Source organism: Thalia democratica, chromosome 1 (genome assembly GCF_965202585.1).
Source record: "Thalia democratica chromosome 1, ktThaDemo2.hap1.1, whole genome shotgun sequence".
Taxonomy (NCBI): domain Eukaryota; kingdom Metazoa; phylum Chordata; class Thaliacea; order Salpida; family Salpidae; genus Thalia; species Thalia democratica.
The window spans coordinates 91,736,697-91,761,493 of NC_139165.1; the positions used below are offsets into that span (position 1 = coordinate 91,736,697).

At 27.5% G+C, this 24,797-nt stretch overlaps 2 protein-coding genes across 2 annotated transcripts; both read left to right on the forward strand.

The window, feature by feature from the left end:
* The first annotated feature begins 501 nt into the window (after window positions 1-501).
* LOC145842975 (DNA repair protein XRCC1-like) lies at window positions 502-12,453 on the forward strand. Its single transcript, XM_082950450.1, has 14 exons — window positions 502-565; window positions 2,011-2,202; window positions 2,654-2,812; window positions 3,669-3,761; window positions 4,066-4,192; window positions 4,459-4,553; window positions 5,731-5,842; window positions 6,431-6,526; window positions 7,351-7,543; window positions 8,562-8,698; window positions 10,792-10,921; window positions 11,101-11,468; window positions 11,705-11,825; window positions 12,136-12,453. Exons 1-14 carry the CDS (start codon window positions 515-517, stop codon window positions 12,311-12,313), a joined length of 2,052 nt encoding a protein of 683 aa, XP_082806576.1. The 5' UTR covers window positions 502-514; the 3' UTR covers window positions 12,314-12,453.
* Window positions 12,454-13,325: 872 nt separating this feature from the next.
* On the forward strand, window positions 13,326-19,974 carry LOC145843139 (histone acetyltransferase KAT8-like). The gene is made up of 8 exons (XM_082950604.1): window positions 13,326-13,388; window positions 15,063-15,345; window positions 15,724-16,300; window positions 16,511-16,726; window positions 17,245-17,517; window positions 17,782-18,028; window positions 18,357-18,509; window positions 19,347-19,974. Exons 2-8 carry the CDS (start codon window positions 15,069-15,071, stop codon window positions 19,587-19,589), a joined length of 1,986 nt encoding a protein of 661 aa, XP_082806730.1. The 5' UTR covers window positions 13,326-13,388; window positions 15,063-15,068; the 3' UTR covers window positions 19,590-19,974.
* The last annotated feature ends 4,823 nt before the right edge of the window (window positions 19,975-24,797 follow it).

A 24,797-nucleotide genomic window follows, 5' to 3' on the forward strand; every position in this document is an offset into this window, starting at 1 on the left:
AATCTAATTTTTATATGTAGTCAAAAGTTATATCAATTTTACTTTACAAGCTATGTAAAAATTTTTGTATGAACAAAAACTAACAAACTCTAAGTAGTAGCTTCCTAAAGTACTTGGCTATAAGTGTATTTTGCATATTTTTTTAACCTTAAATGTTTTGAGCTAGAAAAGTTTTCTATAGAAAGAATAAAAACTTGGTACCAGTAGTAATGCCTGATGTTGTCAACAATGACTTAATAAACCTATATTTCATACTCTAATTTTTTTGTCTAACTGCATATTTAAGTATAAACCTTCAAGATTGTTTAAAAAACTATTATTCATCCTTTGTGAAATCATCAAAAAATGCATCTGTTTTATATTATCAATGTATTTGTTTTGAATTTACAAATCAAAATTTTCGGTTGTTTTTAAGTAGAAAATAAGCATTAATTATAGACCTTTTAGACAATTAAATATATCTAATCTATTTAACGCTAAAAAATTGTTTTTAGATAGTTTTAAAATCAATAAAATGCCAACAGTCAAACTTAGCCATATTGTTTCATTCAGCAGTGAAGATATTGTAAGTTTAAGTCATTTCTTAAAATGTTTATAAACAATAATTTAAGTGCTTGCATTTTTCTTATTTCTACTAATAAGTTTTATATTTTTTACCAAGTTATAGATGTTCAAGTTTTTTGAAGAAAAGTTTGTTATTTATAAAATAATAAGCCAAGGGCTTTGAGTTTCTCTTACTTCTTATAAATTTAACTATTTGAATTCTAAATAGTTAATTGTCTTAACTAAAAAAGATTGCTTAATTTACTAAAATGTAAAGAGCTTATTTAAATAAGTAACAATGTGCAAATTAAACTTTTGTTAAACCTGGTTGTAAACAAAATATTCATTTTGCTTATCTCTATTTGAACTCTATAAAATTATAAATTTTCAAATTTTTATATAAACAGTTTTAAATTTTATTATTTCCTACAAAAATTAACTTTCTAAAAGTGATTATTTTGTTAAATAAATAAAACTGGGGTCAGTAAGATCAATTCAGTTAGTCAGATGCAACTCATTAAGAAAGTTATTGATCCTTAACTTATCTTTAAGTTATTGTTAGTATGCTTTGTTCAAACAACCAAAAGTTTTCTGTTTTTTTAATGGTTTACTTATTAATAAGCAATGATGTCAGCCTAATGATAAGTATTTTATTACAATGTTGTTGTTAAACTTAGTTTTATTAAAAATATTTATAAACAACCGAGTACATAAAAAAATTTGTCTTAAAATTTTTGTTACTAATAAAAGATTGCTGCCACCTTGTTTTAATGTTAAGGTGATAAAAAAAATAGAAGTTACATTTTTAATAAATTTAATCAAAAACCTGTTTTTATTTTTATATAAAAATAGGAATAAGTCTTTTCAATTGTTAGTGAAATTAAAACAAACGTACAGAATAACTTATCATAAGTTTACAAAAAAAGAACAGTTACAAAAGCTTTAAGTTTCAATGTAAGGTCACTACTGTTCTGATGTATTGAAAAGCAAGCTGATTTAAACATTGAAATTTATTTTTTAAATTATAATGCTTCATTATTTATGATGTAAAGTTTGTGTTTTATAATTTTTTTTTCTGCTTAATTGTTTTATGTTTTAATATTTACATCAACTAAGTTTTTTATTGTATGTCGTAACATTATACACTATATAAAATTTCTGAAAAAGTAACATTAATGTTTTTTTTTTTTGCCTTACTATCAAATTTTCTTACACCAAAACAGACATTTGTGACTCATTAAAAATTTGTAAATTTTTACCAATTTTAAATAAAAGTTAAACCATTTTTGTATAACAAATTTAAATCTTCCGTAAGATAAAAAAGTATTATCAAACAAAAAAAAATTGTAAATTTCCAATTATAATATATATAATAAACTAATAAAAAATATAACTAGTCAAAATAAAACTCTTGAAACAAAAATGTAAGTTTTCCAATTAGAGCATATAATAAACAAATTTACACAGGGAAACAAAGCAGCAAACCTGATAAGCGGCAAGGGAGGTTGGAAATGCGGCAAGGAGGGAGAGTCGAGCGCGAGTTGCATCGTTCAGCTGGACAAATGCCACCAGATATCCAACATCGATATTGGAAATGACGGCAGCGCGTTTGTAAGCGTTCACGTTGCCAGGTCCGCTTCCAATGACGACAATTATAAGGTTTAAATTAAAATTACACTTGTTTCATTTTCTTATTTATATATCAGGTAGTTGTTTGAATTAAAACTACACTGGTTTTATTTTCAAGGTTCTTAGCTATATTTAATGAAAACTGCATAAAACTTTTCATTTAGTTTTTAACTTAAATAATTGCTTATTTCTTAATTATTTCAAGAAACTCAATTTTAGATTTTAAGTACAATAATGTTTGAAAAAAAAGAAATTTGTACAAACGTTAAAAAAAAAATTTAACTTAAATAATTGCTTAAGTCTTACTTATTTCAAGAAACTCAGTTTCGGTTTTAAGTGCTAAGTTTTAAGAAAATTGAAATTTAAACAAACTCAAAACATTTATATTACATTATTTTATAGTTTTTAATAATATTAATAGTTAATAATAATAATAACAATAATTATTTTATATAGTTTTTAGCCCACATTTTGTTTTCAGGTTCTTCTCAACTCGCATTCGTTCATGTCTTCAAACGAAAGCAGAGTTTCAACTTCGTGCACGAGGGTCAAAATGTTCGACACGTCCAAGTTCGCGCCCAACGTCAGCTCACAAATGTGGGACAGGATAAAAATTGTCTGCACTCAGCCGTTCAACAAGGTGTTTTAATTTTATTAGTATTATGTTTATGTAAAACTTAATATGTGTTATGTACTACTAATATAATAATTAGATTATACATATTTTTAAATATTTGTGCCTACAGTTTTTTTTTCACGGTTAACTTAATATCATATGAAGTTAAACATGAAAGTCTTCTTTGAATCAACATGTGTAATGCATTATTTATAAAAAATGAACTTCGTATAAAGATATACATTTTAATAACATATGAATTTAATAGTTTAATTAAATAAATGTTCACACAGTTCTGAAAATTATGTTAATATTGACATCAAAAAATGTAACCTACAAATTTTCTTTTACTTTGTTGTAATTATTAGTTGTCAACTTATTTTTTAAGTGTTGTTTTCAACGTTTAATTTTTTGTTTCAATGTCTGAAAAAATTTTAATAAAGCTTTCAGAAAGTTGTTTGAAACTTTATCATAAAATTTTATCTAAGTTTTGTTTTGTAATTTATTTAATATATAATTGTTTGTGATAAAGTAAATGATGCAAAGTATTTTTGTGCACTATGTTGTTTAGTGATTTAGTATAAATAATAAAAATTATTCGAAATGTAAATTTATTTTCAACACAATTATTGATATTTTGTAATTGTTAAAATATTTATTTTACTTAAAACAAACTTTTTTATTAATGTCTTTTTTTAATTCTTTTAACCATGTTTGGTTAAATTTATGTAAAATTGATTACTAGTTTTTACTTTACTTATACAAAGTTACTTTTGGACTAAAGTTACTTAATAAATTTCGCAAGGTTATTGTAATTAAACTAACAACTATATTATTAACTTATTATAGATTTTTAATTAAATAACAAACTTATTTGCAGAGAGTGAAATACGGGATCGCGTTCATAACTTTGAAATCAGTTGAAGAAAAAGTTGATAGAAAGCATGTGACTCCTGATAGCGTAATAGTTGAAGTATGTTTAATTTTAATAGATTTTTTACCTTATGTTTGCATTAAACTAGTAAAAAAGTATGATAACTTACATCTACAGAGTGAGTTTAAATTGTAACTTTATTGATTAAATCACTTTTAAAAATACTTGTGTTAAAATCAATTGTAACTCCAGATTGGGTTTTTAGTTGAAGTTTATTTAATTTTTAATAGGTACTAATGTTTTCAAAAAAATAAATAAATTTCAAGTAACATGAAAACTTAACAACTTTTGAATAAAATCTTTAAAAACAATTAGTATGTTAAAACCTTTACCGAAACATCAGGAACCGAAAGTGAAGCAGTTTGGGGCGTTCAAGCTCCTGCCGCAGAAGAAACCCGACAAAATAATAGATGCGAGCTCAATAAGGAAGTATTTGGTGGATGAAGCTGTCAAGAACGGATTTGTTATCTGTTTGTTTATTTATAAATTGTTATAAGCAGGATATTTGATAGTTTAGGTTTTTCTACATTTTTTGATTATTTTGTTATTGACATCACTTACAATTATAGATAACGAGAAGGTGATACTAGACCATGATATAAAATAAAATTTATTTTAAAGTTTGTTACTTGTTAAACCTGTATTTTATCTTAACAATGGTGTTTAAACGGTATTTATCATACAAATAAGTGTTGTATCAATAATAAATATTTTATTAAAAAGCATTTTCTTACAGCAATAGTGGAAAAAATGAGTGTGAAAACAAAAGAACAGGCCGACGAACTGATTGCTGAAAAAATTAAAAAGAAAAAGCAAATGTCAGATAAAATAGTAAGTAAATAGTATTTTAAATTTAATAGCGTATTTTCTTACTGAATTCGTTATTATGTATTTTTGATTTTTTTAATCATTTGCTTACTGTCATAGTTTGCACCTAAAAATATGTTACTTAATATTTTACTTTACATCACTTTATATCAAAACTAATCTAAATATAAATTAAACAGTATTTTTAACTTTTATACTACATTTCCAGGCTATAATATTTATTACTTTTTTTATTTTTGTAAAATAAATATGTCCCTATTTTTTCTCTGAAATATTAGAGCATTTCGGTTAAACTTGTTTTTGACTTTATTAGTTACTAAACAAGTCAAGTCTTGTTCAAGTTTGAATTACAGAGAGAGAGAGTAAGAGTGAAAATTTGTTATGATTAAGTATTTAGAATAATTATGCTAAAAGTAAGTTTTTGTAAGATTTACTAATAAATAGTCTAACCACTTTATTTATAATGTTTCAATTTTATAAATGTAGAAGAAAATATTTTTGTATTTTGGAATAAATACAAAAGTTAGAAAACTCTAAAAATTTTGACAATTTTATAAATAATACCATACTTGTTGTAGCCATTTCTGATTAAAATATAATAAATTAAGTGTTTTTGACATTTACATCAATACATTAATAATAAATTATTTTTAGTTAATAATTAGATATGTTTTCTTAAAGAATGCTTCCATACTTTGGTATTTTATGTTTTTTTTTTTGCAGAAACTAATTAGAAATTGTTTAAAATATTTATTTATAAAATAACACTGTGATTTAAATAAATATATGAGCTGTGTTTGAAAATAAAACATTAATATTTAAAGTATAAAATAAAAGTTGTTGACACTCCCTTTGGTACTCATACTAGGCTTTGTTGTTTGTCTCTGAAATAAGGTTTAGGCTTTGAGAACTAATTTAAAGTTGTTGTTATTAGTTCAGACAGTTACTAAGTTCATTGCTGTGGATTATCAAACTTCTATTCTGTAATAAGAAAATTAAATGACAAACCAGGTAAAAAAATTCTAAATTTGTAAAGAATATTTTTCAAAAAAAGAATTTCGACTTGAATTGATTCCTTTGTTAAAACTGTTTAAACTACATATTTGATTTTAGATATTAAAGCTGTTTTTTTTTTAAACTTAGTTTGGAAACCAGGTTTAGATAATTGTATTTATTTCAGAAGCGTAAACTTAATGACAGTTCCAGCACATTAACACCTCAAAAGAAAATACCTCGCAAAACAGATGTTACTCCGAAAAAACCTCAAAATACACCAGTACCTAAAGTTAAAAGTGAGTACTTGTTTATACTAGTTATTAAATGCAAAATTTTTATAACCAAGTCAGCAGATATTAACTTTTAGTTTAGCATATATCAAATAAAAAAGTTAAATAATAATGATTTAGTTATGTTGAAAACTTGTAAAACAATAAAATTTTCACTTAAAAACTATTAATTTAAACTAAGAATTAATTCACAATCATTGTTTTCATCACATTGCCTGCCTTTTGCAAAAAAATAGTTCCAAGTATAATTATTAAATTTATTTTTATGTTGATTAAAATTGCAATAAGTAAACAGTTTCTGCGTTTCTAAAGGAAAATAAGAAAAACACTTTACTATGATATAATAAAATGATTTGTAAACTAAAAGTTATTGCTATTGTTGCAAATTAATCATTTTAACTTATTTTCATTAATGAAATTAGTTTGCAAGGTCTATACTTTTTCAGCAAATTAAACTCTTTAAAGTTAGTATTACTTAACAGAAAAAGATAAGATAAAGTAAATAAAAAACTTTTGAAATTACTACTAAAAACATAAACTCATTTATACTGTATTATTTATGGCTTTCTTATAACTTTACTTTTAATTGTACAGCACCGTTACCAAGCAACAAGACCCCTATACCCAGTTCAAGAGTTGACCAGCCCTGCACTTCAAAATCTTCAAACGCAAAAAATCCCTCCGATAAAAGTTTGTCTAACACATGCTCTTTTGTAAATAATACTTAGTTATATAATCAGAGTTGAAATCTGAATGTAATTTTTTGATAATGCATTTACATAATGGTGAGGTTTAATATGCAAAACTGAAAGTTTAAAATCCGTATAAAGTTTAAATTTGTTACTATAATTTATTATGCTTTTACAACTATACATAATTAAAATTAATATGTGGTAAAACTTATAGTTGCATTTTTTGAATAAACCTCATACAGTTGAGAAACTTTTTGGAGAAACCATTTCAAAATTATGTTTTAAAAATTTGTATTCTTAGAACATAAATTTTAGTTTTACAAATCAAACATTTTTTTTAGTTATGATATTTTTCTTTTTTTTTATCAGTGAAAAATGTATAATTTCAATGATAAGAAAATTGTCTAAGCTTCTAAAGAACAAATAAAATAATAGCTTTTTGTTATTAAATTTTAATACCAAAAGTAATTAACAAAACTAGAAATGAAATACTTTACGAACATTAAGATTGTTAAGCTGTATAAATTATGCAAAAGAAAAATTCCTACACAAATAATTTTATTATCTCTTTATGGAAGGTAAAACCAAAGTACTTGCAAGTTAACGCGTAAACTACAGCAAAGCATTTAATATTGTTATACCGTTAAAGACAACTTTTTTACCTTAAATTTAATTTTGTGCTAAAAATGGAACAAAAAATTTCTTTAAAAGATCTGTAAACAACTTTTGGCAACCCTGAATAAAATATACATGCAAGCTAACATGTAATTCACAACAAATTCTTGTAATTCATACAAATAAAATTCTTGTACAAACTCACAGCGAAGGTCCAGCACTCGTACGACTACGGCGACGACGACAACCATAATGGCGATTATGACGTCATACTGCGCGGGGTGGTGTTCGTGCTGTCGGGGTACCAGAACCCGGAGAGGAACGACGTGAGGCAGCTGGCTTGCGACATGGGGGCCAAGTACTGCAGGGACTGGGTGCCCGGCAGTTGCACCCATCTCATGTTGGTGTATTTGTTTAATAAAATATTTTTTAGCATCTCATGTTGGTGTATATAAATTGTAAAAAAATGTAATAAATTGCAAAATGTTGGTGTAATTGTATTAAATCTTTTGTTTATGTCGTGTTTAGAAAATTTCAAAGGCTAATTAGAGGTTTAAGTTTTATAGTTTAAAATAACTTTTTCATAGTTCAGAGCTAATTACGTTTTAAGTTTTATTTTATGATTTGATTTATTGTTATCTGTTTCTTAGTATCCAATGTCGGTGTATTTGAGTCTAAAAACTTTTGTTTATACTGTATTTATAATTTTTTACAGGTAAACTTTTGGTTTTATGAAGTTAAATGTAATATTTACCCAACTTTAGTTTTTATTTTTAGATGATAGTAATATTTAGAATCACCTGAAAGTATAATATGTTTGATAACAATTCAATTAATTGTATGTAAGTTTTTTTTATAGTTCCACAAAGTTTAAGGTATTAATAATAATTTTCAATTAGCATTATCAAACTATCTTCTAATTTTTCTATATAAGTCCTAACTTAAAATTATACAAATATACTTTCAATAATCTTAATTTTTAATTTATATAGTAGAATTGCAATTTTTCTTGAGATTTATACAAAATTATTGTTTTGATTTATCTGTTGTTAAAGGGTCGAATGACTTTTTTAATCTTCTGTTAACTTAATTTTTAGATAACTTTGTATACAAGTAATCAAAAGAAAAGTATATTAGCTTAATAGATTAACCAAGTAAAATAAAATGATAATTTTCTTCTTATATCTCTATGTTCGTTTTGCAATTCAAATGTTAAACGTAACTCATAAAAATGAAATATTATTTTCTAGTAAGTGCTTTAAAGCTTCCGATACTACTAAAAAATGTTTTGTTTTCATTTTTAACTCAGGCATTTAACTTAAAAATTAAATCATACTTAAAATAAGTATAACAAGTGTCCTAGAAAACTTAGATAATTTTTCATAACAATTTGAGATTGATATTTATTTTCTTACCAGATGTGCATTCAAAAACACTCCGAAGTTTCAGCAAGTTTTGCAGCAATCTCCCAATGCAACTGTTGTCAATAAAAGGTGGATACTGGCCTGCGACAGAAAACAGAAGAGAGTTGACACTGCAAAGTACGATATGAAAGGTTCGTTAGTTATTAATTTGTTTTAATTTAACTAGATATTTTATTGAGCTAAGTTTTGTCTAACAGTTTTATAGTTTAAAAAAAATATTTGCAAATAGTTTTATAATTCAAATAAAGAGCAAGTAGATAAGTTTTTAAGTAGTTAAAAAGGATAATTTTTAGCATGAGTACTTTAATCTAAATTTTTTTTATCATTCTTTTGGTTTGTCATTATTAATAAGTTTGTAAATGTTACTAATACAGATGTAAAAAGGAAAAATATTTCAAAGCTAAATATTGTTGAATTTTGGTACTTAAACAGGGTTACCACTCGGTCAGGAAGTCAGGAAAAGTTAAAAAAAATGACAAAAGTCAGGAAAAGTCAGGAAAAAATGGGGGATTTTGAAAAAAAGTCAGGAAAATTGATAAAATTAAAAAAAAAGGTCAATTTTGTCAGTCTAAATTTACAAAATTCCTTGTTTTCCAAAGTCTTAAAACGGTAAACAATAAATAAAAGTCCTTTAAAGTCAGAAAAAAATTCCAAAATTTTGCTAGAAATTTACAAAAATATTTAATTTCATTTCCAATGCCTTCATCTGGTATAAATTAGTAAAATATCCTTTACAAAACTTCAAAAATTTTCTTTTAACATATTGAATAAGTACCCTACTTGAAGAAGAAGATTTTGTAAGCTTTTTAGTATTGATGATCTGTAGCAAAGACACTTCCATAGTGAAACTGTGATATATACACAAAATTTTACCTAGCATAATTTTAGAATCAAAGTGTTTTTTGTTTAGGTAAATAATTGAGTTATTTATAACTAAGCAGTTAGTTTAGTATTTTATGTAACAAGTTAATGTGTATACTTTACCTCTTTATAATTTTTTCAAAGTTGTTTAAATTTATAATATAAGTTATAAGAGAGGTATATGCCAAGATTAGATTTACTTATTATTTGTATTTTTTTTAGAGTAACTTAAGTTTTTAAAGTAAATAACAGTATATTTGTTTGTTACAAACTTTATATTAAATGATAAGAGGAAATATTTTATAAGTAAAAGTAATAATAAATGAGTGCTAAAAGAAAAGAAATGAAGCCCACAAGTTGTGGCTTGATTTAGAGAAAAGATTCTCTTCAACAAGTGTAGGGGAAGCAGATGAGAGCGATTGAAATAAAATGAGTCAAATTATTTTAACTGCCAAGAAAATGAAGCGGAATGCAGTTCAGATGAAGGAAACCATATCTTCATAGATGACGAGGTTGAAGTGCTAATAAAAAAACAGAGAAAATAAATTTTAGTACATACATTTTAATAAACAGTATTTGATTAAGTTCTTTATTGTTTTAATGTTTTAACTGTAAAAGTTCGTTATTGTTTTAAGGTTTGAGTTGTGAAAATTCCTTATTGATTTAAGGTTTTAATTGTAAAAGTTCCTTATATGTTGTTTTGTTATTTTAGATATATTTATGCTAGGAAATTCTAAAAAAAACTGTGTTCTTTATTGTTTTAAGGTTTCAAATGTAAAAATTTGTTTTTGTTTTAAGATTTTAGCTGTGAAAGTTCGTTATTAATTCAAGATTTTAATTGTAAAGATACCTTATATGTCGTTTGTTTATCTAGATTCATTTATGCTAGGAAATGCTAAATAATTGTGTCTTTTTAGACAAGCTGTGTTTATAAGGTGATAATACAAGTATTTTGCTCTTAGAGCTGTTTATTACAAACATGAATCATACACAGATTGTTTAAGTGATGTACTGGAAGTTTGATGATAGAATTCAGCAAAAAACTGTTGTTTTTAACCTGTATTAAAATTAGATTGAAAGCTTTATATAGTTTCAAGTGTTAGGTTATGTATTTGAGAATAAGTTTAATTTAAGAGTTTAATTTAGAAAAGTCAGGAAAATTTTAGTAAAAAGTCAGGAAATTTTTCTCAGCTTGATCAGTGGCAACCATGCTTAAAATATAACCTCTACGTCTTTAAGAAGCTTTAACTCAAGTAAAAAAAAATTCTTGCTAAATTAAATAAAAGATACTAGAACACAAACTTACACTATTTCGTTTTAACATACAATATCTTCAGCATAACTTTGAAATTTTTGTATATAGCAGGCACTTCAACTCTCAAGACACCAACAAAAACAAATAACACAACTACTACAAATAATAATACACCAGCAAGCAACATTGACCTGACTTTTGATGACAAAGAAGAAGATGACGATACCATTGCTCACGTGTAAGCAATTTACAATATAACTGCTAAAAATATTAATTCAAATTTTTAAATTTTGTTTAATCAATTTAAAAGGAACACTATTATTGAATGGTACTTTTTTCTTTAGAAGTAAAAAAAGTTTTATTATAATTTTTTTAACATTTTTCATCAAAAAATAAAAACTAGCAAAACTTACACAGGTTTCGGGGAGGTATCGTAAAAAAATCCAAAGCTCCCGCCAAAACTAGTGATGATGTCACAAAAACTACTGGTGATGACGTTACAAAGCTAACTAATGACGTTACAAAACCACCTGGTGATGATGTCACGAACGACAATGACGTAACAGTAATCGACGATGATGACCCTATTTGGGACGCGGAAACGGATACGGAGTGTGACGTCATAATTGACGTGGATAAGTTCGACGTTAATAAAAATAAAAAAAATAAAAACAAAACAGCTGAAATTTCTGAGGTGATCGACCTGGAAAGTTTCGATAAACACAACACTACAAATGATAAACATGATACTACGGCTGGAAGTGAAGTTATTTATCTCGATAACTGTAAGTTTTTTTTTTTGTAATTTTTTTTTACAAATTTTGAAATGTAGCCTGTAATTTTTTTTTGTAGTAAATTCAGGATGTTAAAAAGTTCAGTAAATTTTAAACAAATTTATGAATAAAGGTTTCCGATGAAATTGTTTAAAGATTTATTATGTTTTATGCTAGTTTTAGGCTGATAATTTTAAATTGCTGACAGCTTAAGATTAAATAATTTTTTATCAAATAAAATTCTTCAGACGAACTGGAATTTCCAAAACTTCCGCAATTTTTCAGGAAGCACAAGTTTTTCATTTTGTTCAAAAATATGGACGATGAAACGGAAAAGCTCCTCTACAGAATCATCATCTGCTGCCACGGGTTAGTATTGTAGTGTTAATGTTTAAATAAAGTGTTTCAAAAATAAAATATTATGTTTAAATGCTGGTAGTAATAATAAAAGTACCTATTTCGACTCAATTTTCTCAAAGTAGTTATAAACCTGAGAATGTTTGTCAAAGGTATAAATATTTTTTTTGCACTGAAAAATTAAAAGTTTCGCTTAAATATTTTTTTCTAAAATATTATTCAACTTCAATTATTTTGAGATTTAATTTTCAAAACAATTTTTTGCTCAAAAAAGCGATCATCAGTTTTGAAACAATTTTAAATTACTTATTTTATCCCGTAGGAGGATCAGCGAATACATGAACGAGAAGGTCACCCACGTGATCACCGGCAGCCAATCGTGGAGCGAGGATTTCGACGAGCACAAGAATGTCAAATTCGTGCATTATGATTGGCTGCTCGAGTGCGGGAAAGCGGAGAAACTGGTCGATATCGAAAAATACCTCATTAGCAAGGACTAGGGTCTTTCAAAATACTTTTTTATGTGCTTGCTTTTTATGATAAACTAAGTGAGAAAACATCGAAGTTTATAAAAAAACTGATAGTCAATTTTTATGTTTTTAAGTTTTTAGCATTATTGTCATTTTAGTTCACTGTTTATTTTGTTTATCCGCATTTTTTATTTAAAAAAAAAAGGTTCAAGTTAAATTTAGTTATTTCAAAATATTTTTTCTCGAAAACGTTTGGTCAAGAAGTATAAAGAACAAAGTTTTGTTTAGTATTACTTAATTGCTTTTAATTTCAAGTAAAGTTTTTTATTATAAACTATTATGCTATTCAAAAAACTTCTCTAATAGCTCTAAATTGTTTTAAGTTACATGTAGAACTTTTAGTATGTTTATTTTATTACAATTTTCCATATCTCAAAGTTTTTTGCTGTACTTATTTTATTATAAACTTTTAGTGCTTTTTTGTTAAAAAATTTTTATTAGACAATTTTGAGTAGAAGACTTCTTGATTTTAAGTAAAGTTAAATATGTTTGTTTATTTTATTTCTTAATTTCAATAGAATACTTCAGTGTGGTTGCAACTATTGAAGTTTTACTACGGGTTTAGTTTATTATAAAGTTAAAAATGTTTTCTGAAAGGTAAAATAAATTTTATTGTGTCATAGTAAATAATAATCTTCATTAAATTATCCTTAGTTCAACATAATTTTAGTTTAGTGATTTCATATTCAAATACGTCTTGTTTTTTTTATGCTACAAAAAGTTAAAACACTTTACTAGGTTTAGTAATTAAAGAATTACAAAGTTCGTTTATCATTTTAAATTTACTCTATACTTCAATGGAAACTTTTTAATTGTCTTACGAACAAAATAACAGGCTTGTTAAATTGAATTTTTGATTTATAGCTTATTTTAGTTAAAGGTTAAAAGTTATTCAATTTTAACTTCTTATAAAAAAGTGCCTATTTAGTTTTAAAAATTTTTGTTTTTGCATATTTTTAGTAAAAGCTTATTACTTTTTTTCAGGTTAAAAATTTTAGTATAAAAATTCCTACTTCTGAACTAGTACTGCAAGAGTGCTGTTAAAGTGAGTTGATTTAATTTAAACTTTATTACTGTTTTAATTATCACCTAAGTAAATTTATTGTTTCTCTATTAAGCTAATTATATTCAAGATTTTTTACTCCTAATTATTAATTTATCTAAATTGAAGAATTTTTTATCTTTGTTAACTATTTGTTAAAAATTTTTTACTGAAGTATTAAATAAGTATAGAAACTTAAATAAAGAAACTTGAATTGTTACAGTAGCTTGATTATTAAATGTAATGTTAAAACATTGTTAATATTAAAATCTTTAAATAATAACTTAGTTTAGTAAGTTCATAAAGTTTTCAAATCAATAAAAGACAGGGTAGCCACTCGGTCAGGAAATCAGGAAAAGTCAGAAAAATTTTTTTTAAATGACAAAAGTCAGGTAAAAATGGGGGGTTTTGAAAAAAAGTCAGGAAAAGTCAGGAAATTTTATAAAATTTAAAAAAGAATTTAGATTTCGTCAGTATAAATTTACAAAACTCCTTGTTTTTCAAAGCCTTCAAATGGTAAAAATCGTTTATAAGTCCTTTAAAGTCAGAAAAAAATCCAAAATTTTCCTGGAAGTTAACAAAAATATTTAATATTAATTCCAATGCCTTCACCTGGTATAAATTAGTAAAATATCCTTTATAAAACTGCAAAAATTTTCTGTTAACATATTGAACAAGTACCCTACTTGAACAAGCAGATTTTATAAGCTTTTTAGTATTGATAATCTGTAGCAAGTACACTTCCTTAGTGAAACTGTGATATATACACAAAAATTGTAAAAGTTCCTTTTATGTCATTTGTTTATCTAGATACATTTATGCTAGGAAATGCTAAAAAATTGTGTCTTTTTTTAGACAAGCTGTGTTTATAAAGTGATAATACAAGTATTTTGCTGATAGATCTGTTTATTACAAACATGAATCATACACAGATGGTTAAAGTGATGTACTGGAAGCTTGATAGAATTCAGCAAAAAACTGTTGTTTTTAACCTGAATTAAAATTATTGAAAGCTTTACATAGTTTCAAGTGTTAGATTATGTATTTTAGAATAAGTTTGATTCAAGAGTATGATTTAGAAAAGTCAGGAAAATTTTGGTAAAAAGTCAGGAAATTTTTCTCAGCTTGATCAGTGGCAACTATGAAAAGAACTTAATTTTTTTTGTATCTAACTCAATAAAGTTCAAAAAAAAATTCAATATTTATGAATAGTTTTGAAAACTAAAAGTTTTTAATATGATTTATTAATAATACTTTTTGGTGTTATCCGAAGTATCTTCAACCTTTTCATTAGCCTTTATTATCTTTTTTAATATGTTTTGAAAGTTTAATAAAATCTTTATAATCTTCATATGTATTTGTTTTAGTTTTTCTGAATTTAATTACAACAGGGCGAAACAGGTTTTATAATAGTTTCGTTGAAATATTAAATTTAAACTTATTTCCTTGAATTCAATTACAAACTTTAAATTTTGCTCTGAAAATGAATCAAAATTAAATTTGAGTAACTTATTTAAAGTTATATTTTTACCACAACAAATAAGAAAACAAACAAACATTTAACAAAATCACTACTAAAATGACTATCGCCAGTTTAATTAATTTAAGAATATGATAATTTTTACTTTTTAAATATGGTTAATGTACAGTCATAATCAAAAAAAACTTTTCAATCAGACAAGCATGGACAACATATTCGACATGTTCAACGAACCGGAACCGAAGGAAGGATCCAAACCGTGTACTCCTTCCAGGAAGAGGAATCAGGAAGAAGGAAGTTCCAACAAGCCGGTGATCGATCAGAACCTGGAAAGCATCATCGAAGCTGAATTGCAGAGGAAGAAGCTGCTTAAGGAGAAGGAATTGGCGGGAAAACTACTGCATGAAAAGGAATTGGCTGGGGATGATGCTGATGCCATGTCGCCTAAGGAAGATGTTTTTGCAGAGAGTATGTCGTCAGGTATTTAGTTGCTTTTTAATTTTGCCGTATTAATAAGTATGTTGTTCATTAAGTCCTTATTTTTTATCTGCTCTTTATTTTAGAGTATTTACAATTGCTTAGTTAGAAGCAGAAGTATTTATTTAAAACAAACTGCTAATCGGTGTTAAATGTTATTTTTTACAAATAAAGATGATCTTTATAATTATCTATTTAGTATTTTTACTCAAAATATTTTACAGTTTTATAAAATAAACTAGTACAGTATGTACACTAATGTTCACAGTAGTGAAGTTTTAGTGAAGTAATGATTAATTGTAACAAACCCATGAATTAAAGTAACTTTAAATTTTTTTTTGTTTTCTTGTTGTCAATCAAAAGGCACATTCTTAACGGCAGAAAGCGACAACTTGAGCGACCTTCTCGACAAGGAAGACGACGAAGTAGACGATGAGGTAGACGAAGAATGGCTGCAGAACGAGATGATGGAAGCGCAGTCCAACGACTCGACAGATTCCGACTCTGACGACTACGATCCCGACAAGGAAGAACTACCCTTCGACCACTCCCCGGTCCTTCAAAATCCCGAAAAGTCCCCAATCCAAGAAGATCTTCCCAACATCGAAATACCCTTCCCCCAGGAAAATTTCGCTGAAATGGAAGAAATCGCGCGAGGAGTCCTTCACGATCTGGAAAAGTCCCCAAACCGAGAGGAAAGCCACAAAGATCGTTACGAGGAACGTCAGCAGGCGTCAGACGGCTCGTTCTACTCGGCCGAGTCGCAAATCATGCCGGATAAAAAACCCAAGGAGGAACCGGAAGGACATCAGCTGAGCACCCGCCCAACGGAGAACCCCACGGGGATCAGGTACCATGACGACAAGATCGCGTTGCCGGGCAAGTATTACGTCACGACGAAGAACGGAAGCGTGCTGCCGTGCGAGGTGTTCGCCGCTCGCCAGAACCCCTTCGACAGGTGGACATTAAAAATAATTTTGTAATTTCTGAACTTTTTTTCTATTCAAGCTGGCTTATGCAGGTCGGTGGTACAGTTTTAACTTACTCCAAATACATTATTTATGTTATCTATAAATTAACTTATCTATTGAACTAAATTATCTATTTATTTGAAAAAAAAGTAGATTTAAAACTATTGATTTAAAATTATACTTTTACACCCACATAGGTCGGTAACGCAGTTTTACGTGCACTGCATCGGCCTGGACAGGAGGATGGACCAGTGGGTGGACGGGGACAAGGTGGACAGCAGCCGGCAGGTGAGCTCGCACGACATCATGCGGTTGAAGGAGGAGAACCAGAAGGCGGAGGAGAGGATGACGCGACACCGGAAGATCAGGACCATGTCGGTGACCGAGTTCGAGGAAATGGACGAAGCCACCAGGTTTTTAATTGGTTGAAAAAAAAAAAGATTTTGGTTTTTCATTTTTCAAAGTTATCTTTTATAAGGTTGTACAAGGTTTTTATAAAAGTTTATTGGTACATTGATCTTTTTGTAACGTTTTATCTTGTTGGTTGTTAAAAAATTTTTGTGACCGTTGCTTTAATAATTGGTTTTGAATTTTCGTTTTTTTTTAAAGATATCTTTATAAGTTCTCCAAATTGATAAAAAAAAGATTTGATGATCTTTTTGTAAGGTTAAATCATGTTGGTTGTAACCAGTTTAGTAAGCACAACTGTGTTTTTCACAATCTGAAAAAAATTATGAGGGAATGTTTTAATGTGCACGTATTTTATTATCTGTAATGGTACTCGTTAAAATAAAGTTTAATTTAACAATCATGTGTACAGTCTTTTAAATTTCGTGACCACCTACTTGTACAACAATACATCACAAAAATAAAAACAAACGTTTATAAGTTAATTAAACAAACTTTTAAACTTGATTAATTTCGCAAACAGGAAAGCGGAGGTGGAGCACGAGAAACGGACGCAGATCAAGTACGTGAACCAGGTAGTGATAGGCAGGCACACCATAGACACGTGGTACTACTCCCCCTACCCCGGCTTCTACGGCACCCGCGAACGTTTGTTCATATGCGAGTACTGCCTCGTCTACTTCTCCCGACCCGACGCATTGTTACGTCACGATTGCGGGAGGAGGCAGCCGGAGGGAAGGGAAATCTACCGGAGGGGAAACATCTCCATATACGAGCTGGACGGGCTCTTTCACAAGTTTGTTGCTGAATGTTGAATTATAAGTTGTTTTTACTTTACTATGTCTGACAAAGCAAGTATTTAAATGTGGTAATAAAATATATGCAATTTATATGAGTGTAATGGTTTTTGTTTACTATAAGTTGAGGAAAGTATATAATAAGAATTACCAAAAACACAATATTAAAAGTAAAAACATATCTTTCTATGACTTTATTTCAAAATAGTAATTAACTTCTAGTTTCTTAAATCAATATAAATTATTTTGAACGATTTTTACAGAGTCTACTGCACGAACCTGACGCTTCTGGGCAAGTTCTTCATCGACCACAAGACGGCCATCTACGACATCGGAAACTTCCAGTTCTACGTGCTGACCGTGGTCGACCGGCAAGGCGCCCACATAGCAGGCTTCTTCAGCAAGGAAAAGTTTTCCAAGAACAACCTGGCCTGCATCTGCGTTCTGCCCAATTACCTGTTCAAAGGCTACGGCAGGTTCCTCATATCGTTCAGCTACGAGTTCGCAAAGGTTGGTTGGTTTTTTTATATGGTCTTTCGATTACGCAAATAGTAAAGATTAGTTTTTCCTATTTCAAAGTAAAAAAACAATATACTTTTATCACTTGTAAAATAACTGCATATTTTGTTAGTAAATTTTTTTCAAGGTTTTAAAAAAATAAGTTAAAGGAGAAGTTTTTTAATTGCTTTGTGCAAAATAATTATTCGTAAAGCTGTTTATCAGTTATAAATGTATATATCTTCCTTCGAGTGCGTTTCAGTATAGAATTTAAAAAAACAGTAGTGTTTTCTGTCCACTATAGTGTTTACTTAACTAACTGTTTCAACGAAACTGACAGATAAGAGGCCAGATTGGATCCCCAGAAACTCCGCTTTCGGATCTGGGCAAGGCAGCTTACGTGAAGTATTGGAAGAACACCCTGCTCAAGTGCCTCAACGAGAACCCTGACGCGACCATCGAGGAGTTGAGCAAAGAGACTTGCATGACTCAGGTTTGTGGAAGTTTAATTGTGTTCTGTGTTTTTTACCTTGCCGCTGCTTAAAACCTTTGGGAAACTTAAAGATTTAGTAATCAAAAAAATAGTTAAGAGTTTTAGAACTTGGTGCTTATTGAGCTTTTAATACTTACATCAGTGATTTGTTTTGCTTTTTTAATTACTAAGTTGTTTAGATTTTCAGTACATGAACATGTTTTGTGTTTCTAAATAAAATTTATTTTTTTAACTACTAGAGCTCTTTAAACTTGAATTCCAAAGTAGTTAGAATAATATTTATTTGTTTTTAATTCAAAAAAAAGTTTTGTTTTTGTAACTGAACTAAAGTGGTAAACTTAAATTCAGCAAAGTTGTTGTCATTAAATGAAACTTTAAAATTATTTGTAAAAACATACAACTGACTCGGCTTTAATAAAAACACTAATCTTTTTTTTACTTCTCATAGTATACTAGTTTGTATCAGTCAAAGTTTTTCGGATATTAATTTTTTATCGTGTTAACCTAAGGTATAAGAGTTTATTGGTTTATTGTAAGAGTATGGCCTAACTTCTAAAGATTCTTTATAAAATCGTGTTGAGGCACTTTTAAAGTAACAAATTATTATTATTTATTATAACTAAGTTGGTTTTATATTGACTCCAGTTTTTAGAACAAGGATATAAGAGGTACTTATGCATAAAAGCAAAAATAATTGATATAAATAAAGTCTAGTTTCAAATCAGGTTTATAAAGTAAAAGTTGAAATAACATATTGATTGCAGTTATTTTGTTAAAAAAAGAACTAGTTCAAGAGTATGAATCTAAAAGATTTAATAACAAAATCTTTACAATCAGGAAGACATAGTGTACACGTTGCGCATCTTCAACATGATCAAGTGGACGAGAGGAGAAAACACAATTTCGTTCACGCCCAAGACGCTAGAGGACGCCAACGCGCAGCACCCCATCCCCCACCACCCCAAGATCCCGTGCGACATCGAGTGTCTGAAGTGGAAGCCGTACCCGGTGCGGGTGGCGCCCGCCGTCACCGCCTACAAGAGGGCCATGGACCGGAAGAGGTCGGAAGGGGAAATTTGAAGGGGGTTTTTTGTTAGTGTGAAAAACTTTGTTTGTGTTTTCTTGGTACGATAAGTTTTAAAGTGGTTAGATATAATGTTTATAGTTTGTAGGGTTTAAGTTTTGAAGTGGAATTTCGTGTAGTTTTTGAATAAAGGACTTTGTTTAAATTTTTTTTTAGTATACTGTAAAGATCATAAATGTTGATTTAAAGTGATTAAATGATGTTTATAGTTTGTAGGGTTTAAGCAAAATAGAGTTTACTGAACGGTGTTTTGTTTTTAGAGTTTAAGGAACAAAATTAATGTTGTAATTTCTACTGTTTTTTTTTAAAGAATTTTAAGTTTTATTTAAAACCAAAGCTTGTATTTGTTTGAAGCATTAAACATATTTTCACAATTTGTGTCGATACTCATATATTCAGGCCTAAACGACTTGTTAATTTTTTTAGATAATATTTTGTGTTTGTTTATTGATATTCTGGTTTTGCTGTTTTTTCTTTTTCTATAAAAGCTGTTTTCTTTTAGAAACTTAAACTTTATATACAAACTAACTATTTGATTTAGGAATAAATTTAAACACTATTTTCAGTGAGACAAGAACGAATAATTGATATATTTTACTTAAAGTTAAAGTAATTTTGAATATAATGTGGTTTTTGTATAAAACAATCATAGTTGAGTTTTCACTTAGTTAAAAATAATAGTGTCTTGATAAATGTTTAGTTTGTAAACTTGAATAAATTGCTGACCAAAGTATGATGAGTTATATTTTTAAGTTGTCAATGGTTTATAGTTGCAGTAAGCTGCAACTAGGTACGCACTTCCAATACGAAGTGCCAGTATAGTACAAACTTTTTAGCAAAAAACCCGCTGTTTTTAAAATACATACTAAACGATAACTTCAGTGATTTAAAAGTTTATGATAACTATTTATAAGCTTTTAATTTTATTTTTTTTACAACACGAGTCAGGAAAAACTTTTTCTGGTTAATCTTGTCCGTTACTTATAAAATCTGCTGACCTCTGGTCTATAAATAAAAATGACTTAGTTAAGTTAAAATTAAACTTCCGTTAGTTCTTTCAAGTTGATTTTTTTTTTAATAAACATTTGAATTTTTTTTGAACCTTTTTTTAAGTACACTAACAGGCTACTTTATATTTCTCTAACACACTCAATTTTACTTGTTTAATTCTTTTTTATTATATACGTACCCCTCCAAAATAACATTTGTACTTGACTATAATATGAATATATAAAATAAAATGAAGGGTTTATACTAAGTTTTAGAAAGCTTAATAATATTACAACCTTAAAATAACACATTGGTTAATTGTAATAGAATACCAGTTTCACTCACTGTTCAATTAAGTTTAATATCTATTAATATATAATAACTTAACTGAATCACAAGTTGTCTGATGCAACGTTAGTTTAAATTTATGACAGAGATATATAAACCAGCGGCAAAAAATGTTTAGAGATATTTGAGTCAAGATCTTCCAGATGTAGTTCTAGAGTTGAACTTAACTATTCTTTTCAGTGTTTATTGTTAAGTTAATTCTTGAACAATGTTATTTTATTACGTATGTTTTAAGATTTAAAGTTCTACTAGTTCATTTTAGATTAAAATTTTCTTAAAACATCTGTTACTTAGATATGCATTAATTGTTAAGGCTTGAAATCCATTTTAAATACACTCTAAAGCAGGGTTTCCAAAGGGCGGGCCATGTGGTCATAGTATGAAACGTTCACTAGATATTCTGGAGTTGTTGATGAACAGCAAAAGCATTTGAACTAAGTTGATATTATCACCAGTTTATAAAACAAAACAGTTTGTTAAGTATTTTTAAATTAATTTTTTTCAGCTTTGGGTTTACTTAAATTTTATTGAAATGCAAGTTTAAAAATAGGTCAACTTGGTAGAATCCGAGCCACAAAGAAAAAAGTTTTGGTTATTAAAAATATTTTTTTTAAAGTTGTTTCTGCAAAAGTGTTCTTGACACGTCCTCCACAAGACGTAAAAAGTATACTAAAACTTTATACGAATAGTAGTACAATATAGCTTGTATGATGTTTTAATAATTTTTTCAAGTTTTAGACTTACCTATACTACTGTAAATTAAATGTAAACTTATTAGAAAGTATAATGTTGTAGGCTCCAAGCTACGAATCAAAAAGTTTTGGTCACAAGAAAGTGTTTTGGTAAAAAACATTTTATATGCAGAAATGTTTTTGATGCAAAAGTTAATAACTAAAATTTTCTGTAACTAACAAAGAATAAATAATTAGAGTCTATTTTGATCTGAAATTTAAAAAAATTACCTGTTTGAAAAGTAAATGGTTTACCTTAAGTTTTAAAATTGTAGTTGATAAAAATAATTCTAGTACTTAAAACATCTTAAGATACTAGACTATAACTATAGCTAATGTATAAACAAAAATATAAATCATTAAGTCGTTTGAACTAAACGCTAAACAAATCATAAGAAGAGTTTTAGTTAAGAATTAAAATTAAGTGTGTAGCGAAAAACAAAACATTTGAGCAATGCGGTCAAGTCGCTTGTGATATTTTTTTGTTTGTTTTATCTAAATTTAAATCTGTTCAATAATGTAAAACAAACAACAAAAGTTTTATTTCAAAATGTTAGCTTTTTGAATTTATTGTTGCTAAAAATATCATTTATTTTAGTTGAAAAACAACATATGTTGTTTTCACTCTAATTTCCAAAATTTATATATTTAGTTGAAATTGAATCGTAGTTTTCACTTTTAGCTTCAAGTTAAGGTGCTCCATGATAAAAAAGTAGTTTATAAGTTTTGAAAATGTTAAGTTTCAGCACTGCAGTTTAAAAATAAAAAAGTCTTTATAAAACAATTAGAACCTTAGTACAGTTTGTGAAGTTTAAAAGTACAAGTATTTTTTTCAAATTGATAATTAATTTGAGTTGGACAACATTAAAGGTTTGAAACTTGGGCTCTTTTTTTACAGGTTGTTTATTATTAGCTGAGCTATATAATGGCTACTTTTATTAAAGTACTGATTTTAGTCGGATTTATTGCAACTTTAGTAAATTGTACTGAAGTTTGTACTGATACCCCTGATTGTGTTCCAGGTATCTTTTAATTAAAAAGTTAATTAAATTACTTTTTCAATTTTAATAAAAAAAAACATTTCGTTAGGTGCTAACTTATAATTTTTCTTTGTTAACTGATGTTTTATAAGCTTATTTTTGAATTGAGAAGAAAGAACTATTTAAACAATTTATTGTATTTCATACCTCGGGAAGCCAGAACTTTATATTTTATTTTTGGTTTACTAAACATAAAACGCAAAATATTCCATCTAATAAAAGTCACGATGGCCGAGCGGTCTAGTGCGTCAGATTGTTTCTAATTATTTCAGTGGTTAATGGGTTTACGACACAGTTTGCCGTAGTTTTCTTAAAGAAACAAACTATTTATTTCTACTTTTGGCTACAAAATATTGTTAATTGTATGTTTGTAACTGTAAGACTGTTTGAAAGAAGTTTTTTAAACTAGTTCGTAAACTATCTACAACAAATAAATTAGCAACAAACACAGAAATGGACACTAAAAAATAATTCTAAATCAAAAAACTACCTGAGACTTTCTGAATTTGAAATTCCCTGAGTTTCCTTGAGTGTGTAACTACCCTGTGTTTACATTATTATATACAACACTCTATAAACCACAAGATTGTTATTTAAAAATATCCAGTTCAAAGTTAGAAAACTATTGTATATTTATTTAAGATAACCTTTATTGCAAATCAAAAAAATCAAAAACTATCCTGAATTTTTATACTTTGTTATTATTCCTAAGAGCACTTTGGTTTCAAGTTTGCGAAGACTGTTGACAAGTTGTAAAGAAGACAAATTGAAGACTGTTGACAATTTGTAAAGACTGTTGACAAGTACTGAAGACGAGTTATAAAGACTGTCTTAGTATAGTCTCAATATAGAGTAGTTTAATAATCTTGTACCTGCAGTGACCAACGAAAAGGAAACTATAGCACCAAATATTTATGTCAGTATAATCATCTATTTCTATTTTAAAGATACAAAATACTGTTGATTGTGTGTTTGTAACTTTATTACTGTTAAACAAAGTTTAGTTATTTGACAACTAGTTATAAAACTTTTGACAACAAATAAAGAAGTTTCAAACACTTAAAATAGAAAACATTAACACGGAAACGGGTCAAAATTGCCCTAAAACAAAGTTACATAAGGGCACAAAACTGCACTAAGATATTTTTGCATGAAGACAAGTTTGTAAAAGAAGATAAAGTTGCACCAGGGGTCAATTTTCACAAGTTACAACTTTGCTCAGAGGGTCATTATTGCGCGACAGTAAAAAAAAAATATTAAAAAAATTTATAAAACAAAAAAAGGAAAAGATTAATTAATTAAAAAAAAAGTTATTTACCGAGGGTAATGGTTAATGGTAACAGTTATATTAAAAATATAAACAAAAAAACAAATAATAAAAATTATCTTAAAGAAATCTAATAAGAAAAAAAAAACTATCGAACGAGGGTAAGTGGTAGGGGTAACAGTTTGAGTAAATAAAAACTCTACCCGTGCAAAAATATCTGCTCGTGCAAAAGTGTCTTTGTGCAATTTTTTGCCCTCGTGCAAATTTGACAGCTACTAAAAACTCTACGGTTAAAAGAGGTTGTTTTTTACAAGTTAATATTCTTCTTTTTAGTTTTTTATTCAGATACCTGTTATTTAAATTTTAATATAAAAACATTTGGCACTCAACTGATTTCAAATTTGTTTTCAGAAAAATCTAGATGTTTATCATAAATATTAAACGCTAAACAAACTTTACAGATTTTTTTTATGCGGTGTATATTTTACTAAAAAAAAACCTTTCTCAAGACTGACTATATCTCAAAAGTTGATCTAATTAAAAACAGTTCTCTTGCTTTGTGATTTTTGGTGCTAAACAATTCACAAACTCAGTGACATAAATTTACCGACAAACTACTCGGTAAAATATAAATTTATTTCTTGTACAATACATATTAAAAGTTTAGGATATTTCCAACTTTTAAGTTGTTTTTGAACTTAGTTTATATTGGTAGTTATTAATGCAATTCTGAAGCATTTTTATAATGTGTTCAGTGATCCATTAAACCATTCATAAAACTGGTGCATATTTAAAGGGAAAAGTTTCATGTTTAACAAGACACCCGCT

Coding starts and splice junctions, on each gene's coding strand:
- LOC145842975 (XM_082950450.1), top strand. CDS start 515: ATGCCAACAGTCAAACTTAGCCATATTGTTTCATTCAGCAGTGAAGAT. Junction 566..2,010: donor CATTCAGCAGTGAAGATATT/GTAAGTTTAAGT, acceptor AAATTTACACAG/GGAAACAAAGCAGCAAACCT. Junction 4,554..5,730: donor AGCAAATGTCAGATAAAATA/GTAAGTAAATAG, acceptor TATTTATTTCAG/AAGCGTAAACTTAATGACAG.
- LOC145843139 (XM_082950604.1), top strand. CDS start 15,069: ATGGACAACATATTCGACATGTTCAACGAACCGGAACCGAAGGAAGGA. Junction 16,301..16,510: donor CGCCAGAACCCCTTCGACAG/GTGGACATTAAA, acceptor ACACCCACATAG/GTCGGTAACGCAGTTTTACG. Junction 18,510..19,346: donor AAGAGACTTGCATGACTCAG/GTTTGTGGAAGT, acceptor CTTTACAATCAG/GAAGACATAGTGTACACGTT.